This window comes from Lissotriton helveticus, chromosome 6, assembly GCF_964261635.1.
Source record: "Lissotriton helveticus chromosome 6, aLisHel1.1, whole genome shotgun sequence".
Lineage (NCBI taxonomy): Eukaryota > Metazoa > Chordata > Amphibia > Caudata > Salamandridae > Lissotriton > Lissotriton helveticus.
The window spans coordinates 2,120,758,648-2,120,775,306 of record NC_136067.1 but is presented as its reverse complement, the minus strand read 5'-3'; the positions used below and the strand labels follow the sequence as shown (position 1 = coordinate 2,120,775,306).

The 16,659-nt window shown below is 47.1% G+C and overlaps 1 protein-coding gene across 1 annotated transcript in view; it reads right to left on the bottom strand.

Moving 5' to 3' along the window:
* Window positions 1–2,583: 2,583 nt before the first annotated feature.
* LOC144763080 (uncharacterized) overlaps window positions 2,584–16,659 on the bottom strand; it is a 397,233-nt gene continuing 383,157 nt past the window's right edge. Inside the window, exons 12-13 of the mRNA XM_078648381.1 lie at window positions 10,366–10,536; window positions 2,584–2,671 (exon numbers count right to left, since the gene is read on the bottom strand). Of these exons, the coding sequence (XP_078504507.1) occupies window positions 2,584–2,671; window positions 10,366–10,536 (259 nt within the window). The remainder of the gene's footprint in view (window positions 2,672–10,365; window positions 10,537–16,659) is intronic.

The window sequence follows — 16,659 nt, the reverse complement described above, 5'->3', positions numbered from 1 at the left end:
TGTCTGTACTAAAACGTATGTTTTTGGGTCTCAGACTTCCCCTGCGTTTTTAGCAGCTAAGGGTACCTATTTCATCTGCCATGATAGAGCCTATACATGGTTGCCCCCTGACTTTTCGGGCTCATGTTATGTTTCGTTCCTGTTGCCTCACACCTACACAGCAGCGGCAGACTACCACAAGACAAGGATAGTTAGAGGTGTCTTGAGTAAAGAAGACACTGCAGGTCAAGAATTTGGGGACTTCGCAAAGGGTTTTCTGCCGTTCTGAGGACCAATGGTTAACAGCAGGAACATAAGGCAATTGACAATATGTAATTGAAACTGCTGGTGCCCTTAGTAACTTGACTGCTGAGCTCCAGTCGGATCGTCTTATGACTCTTCAGAACAGGGTCGCATTAGATGTCATACTTGCAGACCGAGGTGGGGTATGTAAATTGATCCAATCAAGTTGCTGTGTTTTCATCCCAGATAACGCTCCAACAGTGTACGAGGCCATCTCCAAACTGCATAAGATTTCCAAATCTATTCATGTGGATAAAGGAGATTGGTCTTTAATGGGATGGTTCTGGGAACTGATATCCGGCTGGGGATGGAAAATTCTGATAGTCATTGGGATGGTCTTAGCCATTCTTTTCCTGTTCTGTCTGTGCATGCAGTGTGCTCCTGCAATATGTGGCCTCTGTGCCACATCATGTGTAAGGAAACATGTATCAAAAGACGAGCTAAGTAATAGAATGATGTTACAGCAACATCTCAATGACTTTAGGAATATAGACCTGGACTCAGATTAGCATGAGATTAGGTTAAATTGCCTATGTAAGGGCAAAAGGAGGGTTTGTGGTTCTGAAAATTCTGGACTTGTGTAACAATTCTGGACTCGAGAATAAAACTTCGTCGTAATATGATGAATTTGGTATCAAAAGACCGAGAATGACGAGTACATTATGTACAAGCATTTTCGTCGTATTCGAGTGACGATTTCACCTCGAAATCGTCATTCGTGCCCTGAACCCTTGGCTTCCATTTTGTATGCGGCAGCCATTTTGTGTGTTGCCCTTCACATAGGCTTAATTCGATATCAAAGGACACGTACTCCTTCATTGACTTTTCTGTGACCTAGGCAAGTTGGAACCATTGCCCCAGGCCGAACCTGTTTGGTCAGTTCCTCTCCCAGTGGCCGAACGAGATAGCATCAAGGCACAACAAGCCATAAAACCTTTTCATCGCATACACACCCTGCCGAATCTTACTCACACCTGTCCCTGCTCTTTTCTCTCTTACTTGCTTTATGATGGGGAGGTGCCTGTTTTATTGGGGGTCCACCGGTATCTGATGGAAATGCTGAGCCTTGCCGGATAATTTATTATGGGCTGAACAAACTGTGATGTGGGCTTGTCACCATGACTCTGCTTTTTCTTTTGTACTGGAAACATTTGAATGGTATACTAAAATGTGAAGAATGTTTGCCTAAAGCACAATATTTCGTATAAAAAGAGAAGCCTGACTTTGTGAATTTGAGCAGTCTCCTGAGAACATACATCCCGTGTTGTTGTACTTCTAGGACCTGTTACTTGGTTGCAGCCAATAAATTCGATCTTTGACTTCACCTAGAAGACTCTGAGTTTCTGTGGTCTGAATCAGGAAAGTACTCGAGGTCTTTGGGTGCTGTCCCTGGCACCGCTTGGTTACCGGATCAGTACCGGTTCTGAAAAACCCAGTACCTCACCCCCTGGAGTGATGCACCAGACCCCCTGGAGTGATTGACCAGACCTCCTGGAGTGATTTACGATTTACCAGACCCCCTGGAGTGATTTACCAGACTCCCTGGAGTGATTTACCATACCCCCTGGATGATTTACCAGACTCCCTGGAGTGATTTGCCAGACCCCCGGGAGTGTTTACCAGACCCCCCCTGGAGTGATGCACCAGACCCCCTGGACTGATTCACCAGACCCCCTAAAGTGATTTACCAGACCCCTGGAGTGATTGACCTGACCCCAGGAGTATTTACCAGACCCCCTGCAGTGACTTACCAGACCACAAGAGTGATTTACCAGACCCTAGGAGTGATCTATCAGACCCTAGGAGTGATTTACCAGACCCCCTGAAGTGATTTACCAGTCTCCCTGGAGTGATTGACCAGACCACCTGGAGTGATTTACCATACCCCCTGGAGTGATTTACCAGACCCCTGGCGTGATTTACCAGACCCCCTGGAGTGATTTACCAGACCCCAGGAGTGATTTACCAGACCCTGGGAGTAATTGACCAGACCCCCTTTGAGTGATTGACGTGACCTCCTGGAGTGATTTAACTTCAATAACATATTAACATTGTCTGTGGTTCACAACCATAGAGTGAAATTCGAATGACTGAAAATTTGTTGATGTAGACTAATGGTGAGGGAGCTTTGACATGGCACCATCTTTGTTCAATATTCACCACTTCACAGGTCATCGTAGAGGAACTTTAGCGCTGGTACACACCAAGGACGTCCAAAATAGTTCTCTTCATCAGTAGTGTTTCAAAATCTATGCTCCGTCACTTTTCTGAACACACCACGGACGTCCAAAATAAATCTCTTCAGAAGTCATCCTCCACGATCTCTAGCTCGGGTCTGGCGCTCTTCAGTTCATCAATCACAGACGAACTGATTGAACTCTTTGAAAGTCTGTGGGGACAAGAGAGGGTCAGATACTGATTCAATATTGTGGGCATAAATGACAACAAATATACCAGTATGCGCTGTATTTACAACATAACTGAGTATATGGTCATGAGCAGAATTACCAACCACCAAAGAGACCACAGGGATAATCTACCACTTCCTCTCCCCCAGCCTCCTCGACCCTCTCTAAACACAATACAAGCTGATAAATATTGATACACATTGCAAACAGAAATTCATCAGAACTGCCAAAGTCAGTGCCCACTTCCCATCATTCTTCTCATACTGAGTGAACCCAAGCGAGAAACAAGGGGGAGACAGCATAGCGGGTCCTTTAGAACTCTCTGACTCCCACGTGTCCAGTGATACGAATGCACAAGCGCATCCGCCACACCAACCGAACACCAATGTTTGGGTAGAGGTAACCATGACAGCGATAAATCACAGTGAGATTAAACAAAAAAGCCTCGATTACTCACAAACAATTGCCATTTTAGGTCATCACACTCATGAATTGGAGACATTTGGAAGGCCCCCGCTCCCTGAGAATGAGGGAATAAGAATGCAAGACCTGGAAAGTGAGAGGAGCCACCACCCCCCATGACACTCCACTGGATCATTCCCACCTGCTCTTCACACCTCACAGGCGGGTACACGTGATATCCCATCTGCTCCTCACACCTCATTGGCGGGCACAAGTGATATCCCACCTGCTCCTCACACCTCCTAAGCAGGTACAAGTCATATCTCACCTGCTTCTCACACCTTAGGCAGGTACCAGTAATATCCCATCTGCTCCTCACACCTCATTGGCGGGCACAAGTGATATACCACCTGCTCCTCACACCTCCTAAGCAGGTACAAGTCATATCTCACCTGCTCCTCACAGCTCATATGGGGTACAAGTGATATCCCACCTGCTCCTCACACCTCATAGGCAGGGACACATAATATCCCACATCACTCTATTAACAAGGTCCACAATCTGGTATGGACAAAGAAAGCTATTGAAGGAATTGGGATAATTTTTCTGAACTCTTTCAGAAAGCGCCGCTATGGCTTGCTCCTCTGGATCGGTTTATGCACAAATCTGTGTGAGTGTCTCAGAGAAGCAGACGCTTTCCACTGATGGACGAGGTGAGTACAAAGCAGAAAGGACTCACCTGAGGGACGGCTTTTCATTGTGCTGAGTAGATTTAACACCTGGTTGAATTAAGTCAATGGAAGATTTCCATTAACAAGTGGTTTGGAAGTGAATATGGTTCGGATGCAACCGTCATTGTAGTAATGTGTGCATTTGCATTATATTGAATCTCTGAACCTGCAGATGGGGCCTTGTACTTCACTACAACAGCTTCTGTGCAAGAAGCACAAGAACGTTTTATCAGTTAAATTGTGCAAACGTGCACTGGATACAGTGACTTACACTAGACTCAGTTTCTTGATATTAGTGTCTTTCTGTAAACAAACTTGGAGATTTTGCCAATAATGAAGAATCACTTTTAAGCATCCAAAGCTCTGTCCATAGGATCCAAAGCGGGCGACCTTTGGTTTGGAACATCATGTATGACCAAAGAGCGTGTACCGGCCAAAAAGGCGTGGGAAGGTCTCATGTTCCCTTCTCTATGGGTAAGGATCGCTCCAAAATTAGAATTATTAGCCATAAAGATGGAATGGTAGAGCCTGAGGGAATGCTGGGTTGAGTTTTGGTGTACGGCACCAGAATATCATGACCTACAGAGCATCTGACATATATATCTTGTCCTAAAAATCATTTACAGAAATATTGCTGAAATGGAAATAATAATTTAAAATATACACCCAGTGGGAGGATGACTTTGCAAAGGATATTCAGGATACAATATTTAGGTGATATCCCGCACACAACCTACATTTTGGTTAAGGTTTCTGGACTAATGGCGTTCGTGCACAACAAACAAAATCAAAATCAAGTGGAGAAAATAAATGCAGCAAACATTTCTGAAAGGCAATGAAACCGATGGCAACCTATAAATACATGAGGTCTGCTGGCTACGACTAGGAGTTCAGTGGGGGTGTAAATTTTGGATGTTCTGATGATACCGTAATCACTGTAGATAGACTAGTAGGTGCTCTGCAGGGACGTGGGAAAGGAGGCAAGCAAACCTTTTGGGCTAAAGGGGAAAGTCTGGAAAGGGGTCTCCAAGAACATGGGAGGGAAGGGCGAGTCTTGTAATGTGTTAGACCTGTCAGCCCAAGGGTGGTCTTTCCAAAATTTTTTCGCCCTTGCCTCATTTTTTTCACCCTCTTTTTCGTTGGCCTTAGGTCTCCGAGCACCTCCCCATTGCTAACCAATGCTAAGGTTCAGGTGCTCTCTACTTCCAACATGGCTGCCACAGGCCCCTGCTACTGGGGAGTGGTCTTTTTTAGTAGCACCCTAGTTGCCAGGAGCTGGCTGGAACCCTTAAACATTGTTGCAATACCAGCCTGCCTTGCCTGCCCATAGCTAGAGTAGGGAAGCTCCTGGAACCTTCCAGAATAGGGGAGGGGTCTGCTTTTGCCGCCTTAGAGTGTGGTCACCTGACATGGGCATGCATAAAGAAAGAAGGGAAACTTTTTAGTCAGTTGGGGCATCACTGACCTGGGGGAACCTACGCAGGAGACTTAGGCGGTTGGGCCTAGTCAGGAACCTGTACCACTGGGGGTGACAGGGTTTAGGCGCTGCCCACCAAGCTGTGTGAGGAACACTGAACTAGCCCACTGATCTGGCCCGGCTGATGGGGAACCCAGGGACCACCTGCAGTGACCTGCTGAGGAATCCTGTCAGCAGCCTTCAACTCAACCCCCCCCTCAAGAAACTATCTACAAAGGGCGCAGGAACCACCAAGCGCCAAGAAGAAACCTCCCTGGGCTAACAAGGACTGCTGGGGATCAACCAGGTACTGGGCTGTGCCATCTCTGCCCCCTCTGTCTTCACCTGTGCCCCTGCGCTGTCCTGCCTCATCCCCTTGTCTAACTGCCTGATAAGCGCTCTTCCTTCTTAGCTCTGGAACACTGTCTTGTCCTGTTTGAACTGTCTGCCCTACCTACCCAGCGCTCTCCTACTGTGCCCTGAGAAGCGCTGTAACCTGCTGACTGCCCCAAGCCCTATCTCTACCAAGCGTTGTGGCCCCAAGAACTGCTGTCGCGCATGCTAGCGCTGTGTGTGTGCCCTGGAGCGCTGCCCCCTCGAAGCGATATATTTCCCCAACTCACCGCTGCAGCCCGGGGGATCACTGGCACTGCCTTGTGCCGCTGCGAAGCCTTGCTGAGGCCCACCATCACCGCCACGGCCCGGCACTGGGCCGTCGGGGACCCCACAGTTGTTTGCGCCGTCCCGGTGGCCCTCGGAGCCAGGAGAGGTACGCCACATCACAGAGGTAGGCCGCGCTAGGCCGCACTGGGCAGCGAAGCCAGGATCTGGCGTCACGTGGCGGGGGCGCGTTCTGGGCTCCGCCCCCACCAGCACCGCAACCCCATTGGTCCTGAGGCCGCACCCTGCAGGCCGCACTGCCATTGGCGGCTGCGGGGGCGCCTTAGCCCAGGACTGCTGGCATTGGTCCCCGGCCCCAGGAGACATCGGGAGACCCCCGGGGACGGTTCCCCGACAGAGCGGGGCCTCCGCTACTTCCCTTCCGGCCCCGGTCCGGCCCTGACATCGCCGGGCGCTGCCCAGAGGCCCGCATTCCAGAGAGGGGGCTCCCAGGCAAGCACGAGCCCCCCGAACCACCGCAAGGGACCGAAAAAGCCCGAAAAAGCCAGGTAACTCCCCAGGGTGGCGGGCGGATGGCCCGGTATAGGCCCAGTGACCGCCCTTCCCCTGGGAGAAGACTGTTGTTTGGCCCCATTGGCCCCACGTGATTTGAACTGGGCCAGAGCCCATAGGAAACAATTGGCCCTCACTGTTGGAGGGAAAGTTAACCCCTGATTGGGGAACTCTTATTACTCAGCTGCAGGGGCCAGGAGGACCTTAGTACCGGCCCTGCCGCTTCGAAGAGCTTGCTGAGCATAATTGCTAAGGTGGCCTGTTTGAATGAAATGTTGACCCTTGCTGGTTCAAGGGTTTACCTATGCCTAATGACATGCTTTCCTTGCTACCCTAATGAAATGTTTGCCTTCCACAATGAGACGGCTATTTTCACCTAATGAGATGCTCACCCTTGCTTGATGCCTTGTTCACTGTTGCCTAATGAAATGAGTAATGCTGAGTAATGAAACGTTTAAGTGCCTAATGAAATGGTTATTGAAACATGCAGTATTGATGATTGAATTGCTCCCTTTGCTCCCCTGATGAAATGCTTTAATGAGTTACTGCTACTGTGATAATTGATTTGCTCTAAATGATTTACCAGTCGTGATCTTAATCTAAGATAAAAGCTTAATGATTTTACCCAAACTTACTGTTGTGGTGTCAGTCATTGCGTGCGTTTCCTGTCTCAGTGGATGTGTGTGCTGTATGGTCACTTTACACCTAAGCTTTCGGGTGCCTACCTGCTTGTGCCAGGCTACCCCCGGGGAACTGGTGACCCCAGTTCCTACATAATGGAACAATGGCTTTTAATGACGATCAGCCTGGAGCCTGGTAAGCCCTTGATCCCCCCCAGAGGGGCGGGGCAGCCTTTGGAAACAATGACTTTTAATGACGATCAGTCTGGAGCCTGGTGAGACCCTGATCCTCCCAGGGGGGCGGGGCTCACTTGGAAACAATGACTTTTATTGACGATCAGTCTGGAGCCTGGCAAGCAGCCCTTGATCCTCCCACAAGGGTGGGGCTTCCTTTGAAAATTAATGCTATTGGTCAGTGGTTGGTTCGAGAGTTGCACAAGTAGCTACATGCCTGCTGGAGTTTCTAACACTCAGACTCCTCCTTCTCAGACAGTGCATTAAATGACGGTGCAGACTCTCTTACACAGTTTTACGTGGCTGTTGGACGAGCCTGACGTCTGGGGCCGAGAGTGATGGCAATGTCCTCGCTATCATTAGGTGTGAAGACAATGTCCATTGTGGTGTAGAGTTGGATGACCATGCTCCTCATGTCTCTAAGAGTGATGACTATGCTCCTCATGTCATTAATCAGAGGCCAGGGTTTCCTCTCCTTGATGAGGGACATGCATGATTTGGGAATTAGTGGGTGACACTTTAGGGTTGATCTTGGTTTCCGTCTTGTCTGCAGCTCTCCAACCATCTCTCTTCCACTTGAATTCAGGCTCATCCAGCTGTTTGAAAGGGACCCTTTTTATCAGGATTGTTGGTTCGGTTGCAGCGGACTCTTCTTTCGATGAGGTCCTGCTGAAGAGTGGAGTCAGCCGAGGGATGGACGGATGCTCATCAGTTAAAGTCGGAGAGGCTGTGAATTGTGATCCTCGGAAGCATCCTTTCCTGTGACCCCAGTGGTACTGCGATGATTGCAGGGAGAATGGACTTTATTTCACTCTGGAGAGGTTGATTGTGTGAGGCTTGTCTGGTTGGCTCTTGCTTTCATTGCTAACCTGTGTGTTTCAGTTGGTTTTGTCCTCACTTTTAATACCTTTAATTCCTCAAGCTGGGTTGGGAACTCTTCCAGTTCGCTCATGCCTGCTGCACTACCTGTTACTCTCACTCCATTGTATGCTATTCGTGTATCTCCCCCTGGGGAAGCCAGTCCCCTAGGACAGCTCTGTAGACCACTAGAGTGTGTGATGACCACTGTGGTTTTTGCCACCTTTCTTGGGAATTACCTGCAACAAATGCCTGGTCTTTGAATATCTTATTAATATAACTTGTTTATTTGCGATAAAATCCATAAAACAAAAAATTATAAAATCCAAATTCATCAACACTCCTCATAGTTCAAGGCACAGCAGTACTCGGTCATGAAACAATTTAAAAACGAAAAAACTTAGCGATAAATAAAAATACGTTTGAATTCCTAAAATCTTGCTACTTGTGGGCAACATGTCTTCCACATGATCCACACAGAGGTAAAAGATGGGTCCAGACTGTGAGGATGAGACCTTCTGTACTTGCTCTGAGGTTTCTTGGGGCTTCTAAGTGTTATCAAACCCACCAGCTGGAAGCACATCTGTAGGATTATCAATGTCTGAACTCCAGCATGATTGCAGACTTGTCTGCTGCCCCCTTGGTTCTACAGGGATGTTCAAAGAGTCCTTCACCACCTAAAAACTCATTGTCAAACATGTATGTGTTCACATGGAGCAGCTGTCATTGAAAGCTTTTTCGAAATTGCAACTTTTCTTGGCACCTGTAGAAAATATTTCCTCTAGCACAGAAATAATAACTTCACCAGAAGATAAATAAATACAGCTCTAGTTGACTGTATGATGCTGAAATATTAACAATGGAAGTGTGCAGTAGGAGACGTCCATGTTAAACAAGATGGCTGACAACCACTGACTGAGGCCCAGTGAACAAGAGCCAGGAGACACACTCAAGTGAATGATGGAACTCCTAGTCTGATGTCACTGAAGTCTGCGCGCCCCTAAGAAACCTCTGAGCACTGAGCTACAGCGGGATCAGTACTGCCCCCTGCAGGCTCCACAGTGGGTGCCCCATCACCCAACCCCATGTGCACCACCCCCTGCTAGACGCCTTCTGTCCAGTTTCATGGATGCAGCAATCATATGACAAGAGCCAACAATCTGCCACAAGGTCCACGGTGGAGCACATCGCACATCCCACACCCCACAGCTGGAGCAGGAAGAAGACAAAGGGATTGGAACGAGAGGTGCGGTTTGCTGACGCTCAGTACAGTCACACTACCTGGGTTTTTTACGTTTCATAGAAGTGGTTTTGATTAAATTCTTTATTCTAACTGGAAGAGAAAGCGAACCATTGCTGCAGACGTGCAAATACTGAAGTGAACAAGATGTGAACCATTGCTGCAGACGTGCAAATACTGAAGTGAACAAGATGTGAACCATTGCTGCAGACGTGCAAATACTGAAGTGAACAAGATGTCCTACAACCACCACTGAACCACGTGGAAATACCCAGCCAACTATGGGGAATTACAAGCATTTTTAGGGACTGCGGACATTTTATTTCATGTGAAGCATTCAATGATATTAGTGATTATCACACACAGTGCTTTGTGAGAAGATCTGTGGGGAAGAGAACTTCAGAAGTGCCCATGTCACTTCTAAGAAATGTTTTAATTGAAAACAGGATTCCTAGGAACACAGTGTTGGATAATGGAGAACAGTTTGTATCGAAGGAGAATTGGGGTCAAGAATGAAAGAACGGCTCTGTAGAGACCTCAAGCAAATGGTTTTGTTGATAGTAAACCGGAATATGAAGGGAACTGTTCAATGATCAAGAGCGAGTGATTTGGATTGGAAAATGACTATTGAGAAGATGATTTAGGCAAATACAGTGACTCCTCACTCTGTAGCAGGATGGACCCTTTTTATGTCACTGAAGAGCAGAGAGCCAGTCTCTAAGGAGTCACTGATAATGGGGACCTGTGGTGCATGAATCAAAGCATCATAAAGGAATGACTTAGACATGCTTCCTTTGGGAACATTATTCTAGTCCATTTTTGAGGTGCTCCTATTACAAATCCTCCTGCAAGACAAGTATGTGGAGGAGAGAGTCTCTACTGGTAGCAGATAACGACACAGGAAAATAGAAAGTGCAGATAATAGAGAACCCCCACTCCCTCCCCCTCCCCCGCTCCTTACTTGATCTTCTGCAGCCGGCTGTCCGGTTCCTTCAGTGCGTCACAGATCAGTGATAGACCAGTGTCACCCAGTACATTGCGACTCAAGCCCAGTTCCAGCAAAGAGCGGTTGGAGAGAAGGGCAGTGCCCAGAGCTGCACAGGAAGCACCAGTTATCTCACAAAATTGGAGGCTAAGAAGGAGCGAGAAAGAGAAGGAGAGGGAATCAAAAGATTAATAACTCTAAGGATTTATTGCTGAAAGTATTATAAACAAGGTATACATAATCAGACCAGTAGCTGTTATGGCCTCGTACTCTCTGATCTGAGGTGCACAAGGAACACTTTAACACCTCATCACACACTAGTATAATCTTTCATCACTCACTGTAAAATAGAAAGTGCCGTATTTGAAACCATTGACACACCAATAGAAATTTCTAATAGGGTACTTTCTATTTTACAGTGAGTGAAAAATATTATACTAGTGTGTGATGAGGTGTATTTCATTGTCACATGGATGATGTCATCAGTGATGTCATCAGTGATGTCATTTGAGATGTCATCAGTGATGTCATCAGTGGTGTCACTGACCATGTCATGAATGATGTAATATGTGAATTTATCAGCAGTGGATTGCGGGCGCGCGAGTTATAGTTTGAAAAGTAGGTGAAAGAATTCCTCTTTACACACCCAGGTACAGTACAGATGCTTGGTGTCATAGTACTGGGGCTCATAGAGAGCGGCCCACCCAGGTACAGTACGGGTGCTTGCTGTTCTAGTACTGGGGCTCATAGAGGGAAGCCTACCCGGGTACAGTATGGGCGCTTGCTGTTCTAGTACTGGTTCTCAGAGGGCGGCCAACCCAGGTACAGTACGGATGCTTGGTGTCATAGTACTGGGGCTCATAGAGAGCGGCCCACCCAGGTACAGTACGGGTGCTTGCTGTTCTAGTACTGGGGATCATAGAGGGAAGCCTACCCGGGTACAGTATGGGCGCTTGCTGTTCTAGTACTGGTTCTCAGAGGGCGGCCAACCCAGGAACAGTACGGATGCTTGGTGTTCTAGTACTGGGTCTTACAGAGGGCAGCCCACCCAGGTGCAGTATGGATGCTTGGTGTTCTAGTACTGGGTCTTACAGAGGGCAGCCCACCCAGGTGCAGTATGGATGCTTGGTGTTATAGTACTGGGTCTCACAGAGGGCAGCCCACCCAGGTGCAGTATGGATGCTTGGTGTTCTAGTACTGGGTCTCACAGAGGGCAGCCCACCCAGGTGCAGTACGGATGCTTGGTGTTATAGTACTGGGGCTCATAGAGGGAAGCCTACCCGGGTACAGTACGGATGCTTGGTGTTCTAGTACTGGGTCTCATGGAGGGCGGCCCACCCAGGTACAGTTCCGATGCTTGGTGTTATAGTACTGGGTTTCACAGAAGGCAGCCCACCCAGGTACAGTACAGCTGCTTGGTGTTATAGTACTGGGTCTCAGAGGGAAGCCCAGCCAGGGACACTTAAACATAATGGAGCACAGCACACATGAAAAAACTCAATAAATAAAGGGTTTCTTATCCCAGAGCTACAAACAGCACATGGCTAACGGCGCTGCTAGAAACACAGGGTTAACCATGGGCTCAACCTCCTGAGCCCAGCTCTGTCTACATCATGCAGGGTTGTGCACATTACCGTGTCACAGTAAAGGCCTGCTTGTGGGAGAACACAATTGTAGTTTCACGTTTCATAAACTGTGACTGACCAGAATTGCCACATGTGAGAGCTGTGAGTGAAGAATGGGAACCGGAACTCAGTCAGCACATCTTCCCTTGGTGTGAGAGGCTAAGAAAGATTGAAAGGTGATTACACTTCATCAATAATGTAAATTGCCTCTAAGTGAGTGATTCGTACATATTTGCAACTAAAATCATGGACAGTTCCTGCACACACATCATACCTGTTGCTATATTTCTTGAAGTGTAGTCAGTGTTAGGTGCTGCATTTGTGCAGGAAGGTGATGAATACTTGTATGACATATGCACAGTATCCTTTGATCCTCCTGAAATACGTACATACAGTGCTGTCTTTAAGGATCCCTCCACCCTGTGGGCCACGAAGGGTCACTGTTCTCCCACTTTACCTGAAGATGCATTATTTGGGAATGGTCACTGCTCGCCTCTTTGTGCTCTGTAAATATATTGTGCAGTTTTACTTCCAATCTAGATCTAAGGTCCTTAGAAGAGATGTCCATGTAAAGGTCCCAAATTCTCTGAAGTTTTTGCATTTTACAAGATGCATGATCAGAGTGAGCCTGTCTGCCGCTTCTGAGCAGCATGTATAGTGAGGGTTGTGTCTGACTTTATTCAAAAAGTTACATATGGGACACAAATGGTGAACGCTGTTTTGCTATCATTAATCCCTAATGTACATATATGTACGGATGTATGATTGTACGACGCGTACCGTTACAACGCGTCCCTTTACCCCGCAGTTTCAACAACGCAAGTCGTTACAACGACTTGCGTTGGGGGGCGCTGATAGTGAATAGTTTAATTTACTATTCCAACACCAGTCCCCGTGGATAGTAGGGAAGGTGTTGGATAGTAAATTAAACTATCCCCTATCCTAGAGCGCCCTCCAGCGAAAGTCGTTGTAACGACTTTCGTTGTTAAAGCTGCGTCGTAACGCGACCGCGTTGTATCGGTTGCGTTGTAAAGGATGTTCCCCATATGTACATATGTAAACCCCCCTTCCAGCTAAGTAGAGATCTCAAATGTTTCATAATAGAGGATCTAAATACAATATAACATAGTTCTATCTAATGCTCTCCCATGAGCCTCTTCTCCCTCCAGTCCCACCATCATGCCCCTCACTGTCCCCTGCTCCATGTCCCTACACCCTGCGTGTCCATTGCTTTCCCACCTCTCCCTTGTCTGCTCAGCTTTCTACAGTTTTATGTTCTTTTGATGTCTCCTTCATTGCTGCCCCACCGGGCCGGTTCTTGGATTTGTGAGGCCCTGGTTAGAGTAGGAACATGTGAGGCCCCTCTAAATTGTAACTTAACAGGAAGTGACATTACAGGAAAGGGTCATTACTTGGCCAATATTATTCTGGCATTGCTGAAGTAGCACATGTCACCACTGACCTTCTTTTCACTCTGCTTATTCCTGAACAAGACTCTCTGATATCAATGCCTCTTGTTGGGATGGAAAAGTCCTCAGTGTGGTAAAGAGGTGTACCAATGCCCTGAGTGCCCAACTGTACTGTTGTCTGGCTCTCTAATGCTGATTCTTGTAATCAGTGAGCACGGATCACGTGTATAAACCATAACATAGGCATCTCTCATGGATTGTGGTCTTGTTGGACCAGGAGGGGCGTCCAAGGCGCTACCCTCATAGTGATGGAAGACTACCGCCTTCCCCAGGAGTTAAGCAGCATGAGTGCAGTGGTGGCAGCATACCGTGCAAGGATCAGTAGTAGTGAACAGGAGCTTTTTCACTGTGTCACTGGAGCGAGGCCTACAGGCTCACTCACCTTTTTAAAGTTCTGCTGTTGTCTACTTAACTCACCCGAGGCCTACATCAGGTAGATGTGGAGTGCTGCGCAGCACAACAGTGGGGATTCTGTATTAGTTGTATGTGTGCCTGGGAAGGGTACAATAAAAGGATGAAGCAGACTGTGCAATACATGTGTGGGTAGTACATGCACTGGGTGTATCTATGTCTGAGAGGAATATATTACATGAGAGATGTGGTGCAGTACACGTGTGGATAAAACATGTGCAGAACGTATGTGTGCTTGCGTGGAGTAGCATACGCTATGGGTGAAGTGGTGTGCAGCGCGCACATAGTGAGCGTGTTTGCTGGCAGTGCATGTGTTTTAAAATAACACACCCTCATTAAAGATAGAAAAACATCAGTGCTAAACAGTTCATGCAGACTGAGTGTGTGCGCCGACAGCACGTGTGCTTGTAGAGGTACAATGCATAGCGATATTAGTGCTGGGCATTAAGTGTACTGTGGGTGTGCCCTGAGTAAATGTTCCTGCAAGTGTATCTTGTATGGAGAACCCTGGGTCCCATTTTCGGAAACCCAGGTCTGCCTGGTGAAGACATGAGGAGGAGAGGAAAATCCCCATTCAGATTAGTGTATTGTTGCATTCCTGTGAGCTGGGTGATGACACACGGGAGGGAAGAGACTACTTTACATTTCAAATGACTGCTCTTTGATTCAGTGATAGGTCACAAGGAAGGGGCCTAAACACATCTCAGGAAGGGAGATGATGCTGAGTAGAGAATCATAAAGAGTAGGTCAGGGGTGTGGGATTAACCGTTTGATGCACATATCACTATGGCTGACATCCAGGTGTAAACGCTGGTCACTCCCATGAATAAAGTTGTGGACAATCATCTTCAGAGTTGTGGCGGATGGGGCAGACCCTTTCATGAAGGAAGATGAAAAGGAAAAGTGCCCACTTCTAAAGAAGCAGAGCCCTTCAAAGGCTAGACCCTAAACCAAATTTGGTGTCTGGAACAGGACTATAAGCAGGGGAGGTTGTGTCCTCAAAAATTGTCATCTGCCGAGCAGCCAAACAGGCTGTGTGAGAAGGGGAAGCTCTGCAAGACTTCTGCCTGTGACCAGGATTGGGATTGATGTTGTAATTTGGCAGCGATTAGGTTAGCATTAGCAGAAGCCACCCAGCAATTAGAGACTATCTTGTCTGTTTTGTGGAATCCATTTTGTATTTCTGTCAGCCATTTTATTTGCCATGTGCTACCATGTGCTACCATGTGCTCTGTCCTACCTTTCTGTTAACTGCTCTTGAAATCTGCCTAGAGACGAACTATATTTAGCATCTTCCACCTTCGCACATGCTCAGTTGAGCTTGCAGCTGTCCATGCTACTGCTGTTAGTCTGTAACTGTCAGAATGTGTCCACCAGAATTAGCAACTGTTAGCTCCTCCCACTAGTTGACTGTGCATTTTCTATATGACCTTATATGTACCTAAAACCAGCAATTTGTACTTGTACCGCCTTCATTTGAGCCCCTGTGTGGGTATAAAAGGACCAAGCTCCTTCCATTCAGTGTGCTACTTCATGCATTACCGAAGGGTGCTGTGTGAATGTAGTTCCACCACATGAGGTTTAATAAACTCTGTATTTTCTATTCCAGTTTCTGTGCCAACTTCTTCCTATTGGTCTAAGGAGTCTGAGCAGAGAAGGGCGAATCCCTTGCACTTGTAGGCCTTGCTGAGGCTCACCACCACAAACTGGCGCTTCCAACTTGGGGCTCATCGACGAATCGGATGCCCGAAGGAGTGGTCAAGGCGAAGAATTGGAATCTCGCTTTGGACGCAATCGCTGCCTTAGGAGACCCGAGTCTTGGCAACCATGGCGTTTTTCCTTTCTTTCTGATCTGACCATCCAGGTAGTGCCGGTCCTCGACTGAGATCTCTTCTGTTGATTCGCGGTGCAGTGACCATTCGGTTCGATTTGAGAATTTGGCAGTTGGAACCTGGACACCATTTGATTGGTAAGAGTCGTTCTGCGGCACTTGCTGTTGGTTTTTGATGCCTTGGATTGGTAAGGTAGCTTAGTAACACTTACTGTGGCTTTTGATTTGACGGATTGGCCAATATTAGTATTTGTTTGTACGGTATATATGAATTGCAATTTATATAGGCAGGTAATGAGGAGATTTTTTTTTCTATTTGAATTTGTTTGAACGGCGCAATGTACAAAGAGTACCTTAAGTGCTACTTTGATTATAATACTGCATATTTTGCACTATTTTTGGCATGCCTGTTTCCAGCACACTTCGTAGGATGTGTTGCTTTTGTAGACGTACCAGTTTGAGACACGATGAAGCACAACTGCCCCCCCGGAAGGGACACCGAATAGGGACATGTATATTAGGTATGTAATTTCTTCTATATTGTACAGCACGTTATGGAATAAATATACTCGTAAGGATCCTGAGTTGCGTTGACCTATGCATGGGTCATTTGATTTGTGAAAGATTCAGTATGTGGAGCAACAAATGATTAAGCGAAAGGCTAGGCAAGACATGTTTGACTGTGTGGGAATGTGGGAGAAAGAAGTGCGTGAGCGCATAAAGCGTGAGCAAGCCTTGACAGAAAAAGAACAACGTAAGAGCATTCATGCGAAAACATTGGAAATGAAAAATATGGAAATTAAAGAAATTAAAGAGAGGGAAAATAGGGAGCTTCATTTACAGGTAAATGGCCAATACACTGTTCGTAGACCTATTTATCCTATACTTAATAAACCCCAAGATGATTCTCTCTTATTAGATCGTAGTCCACCTC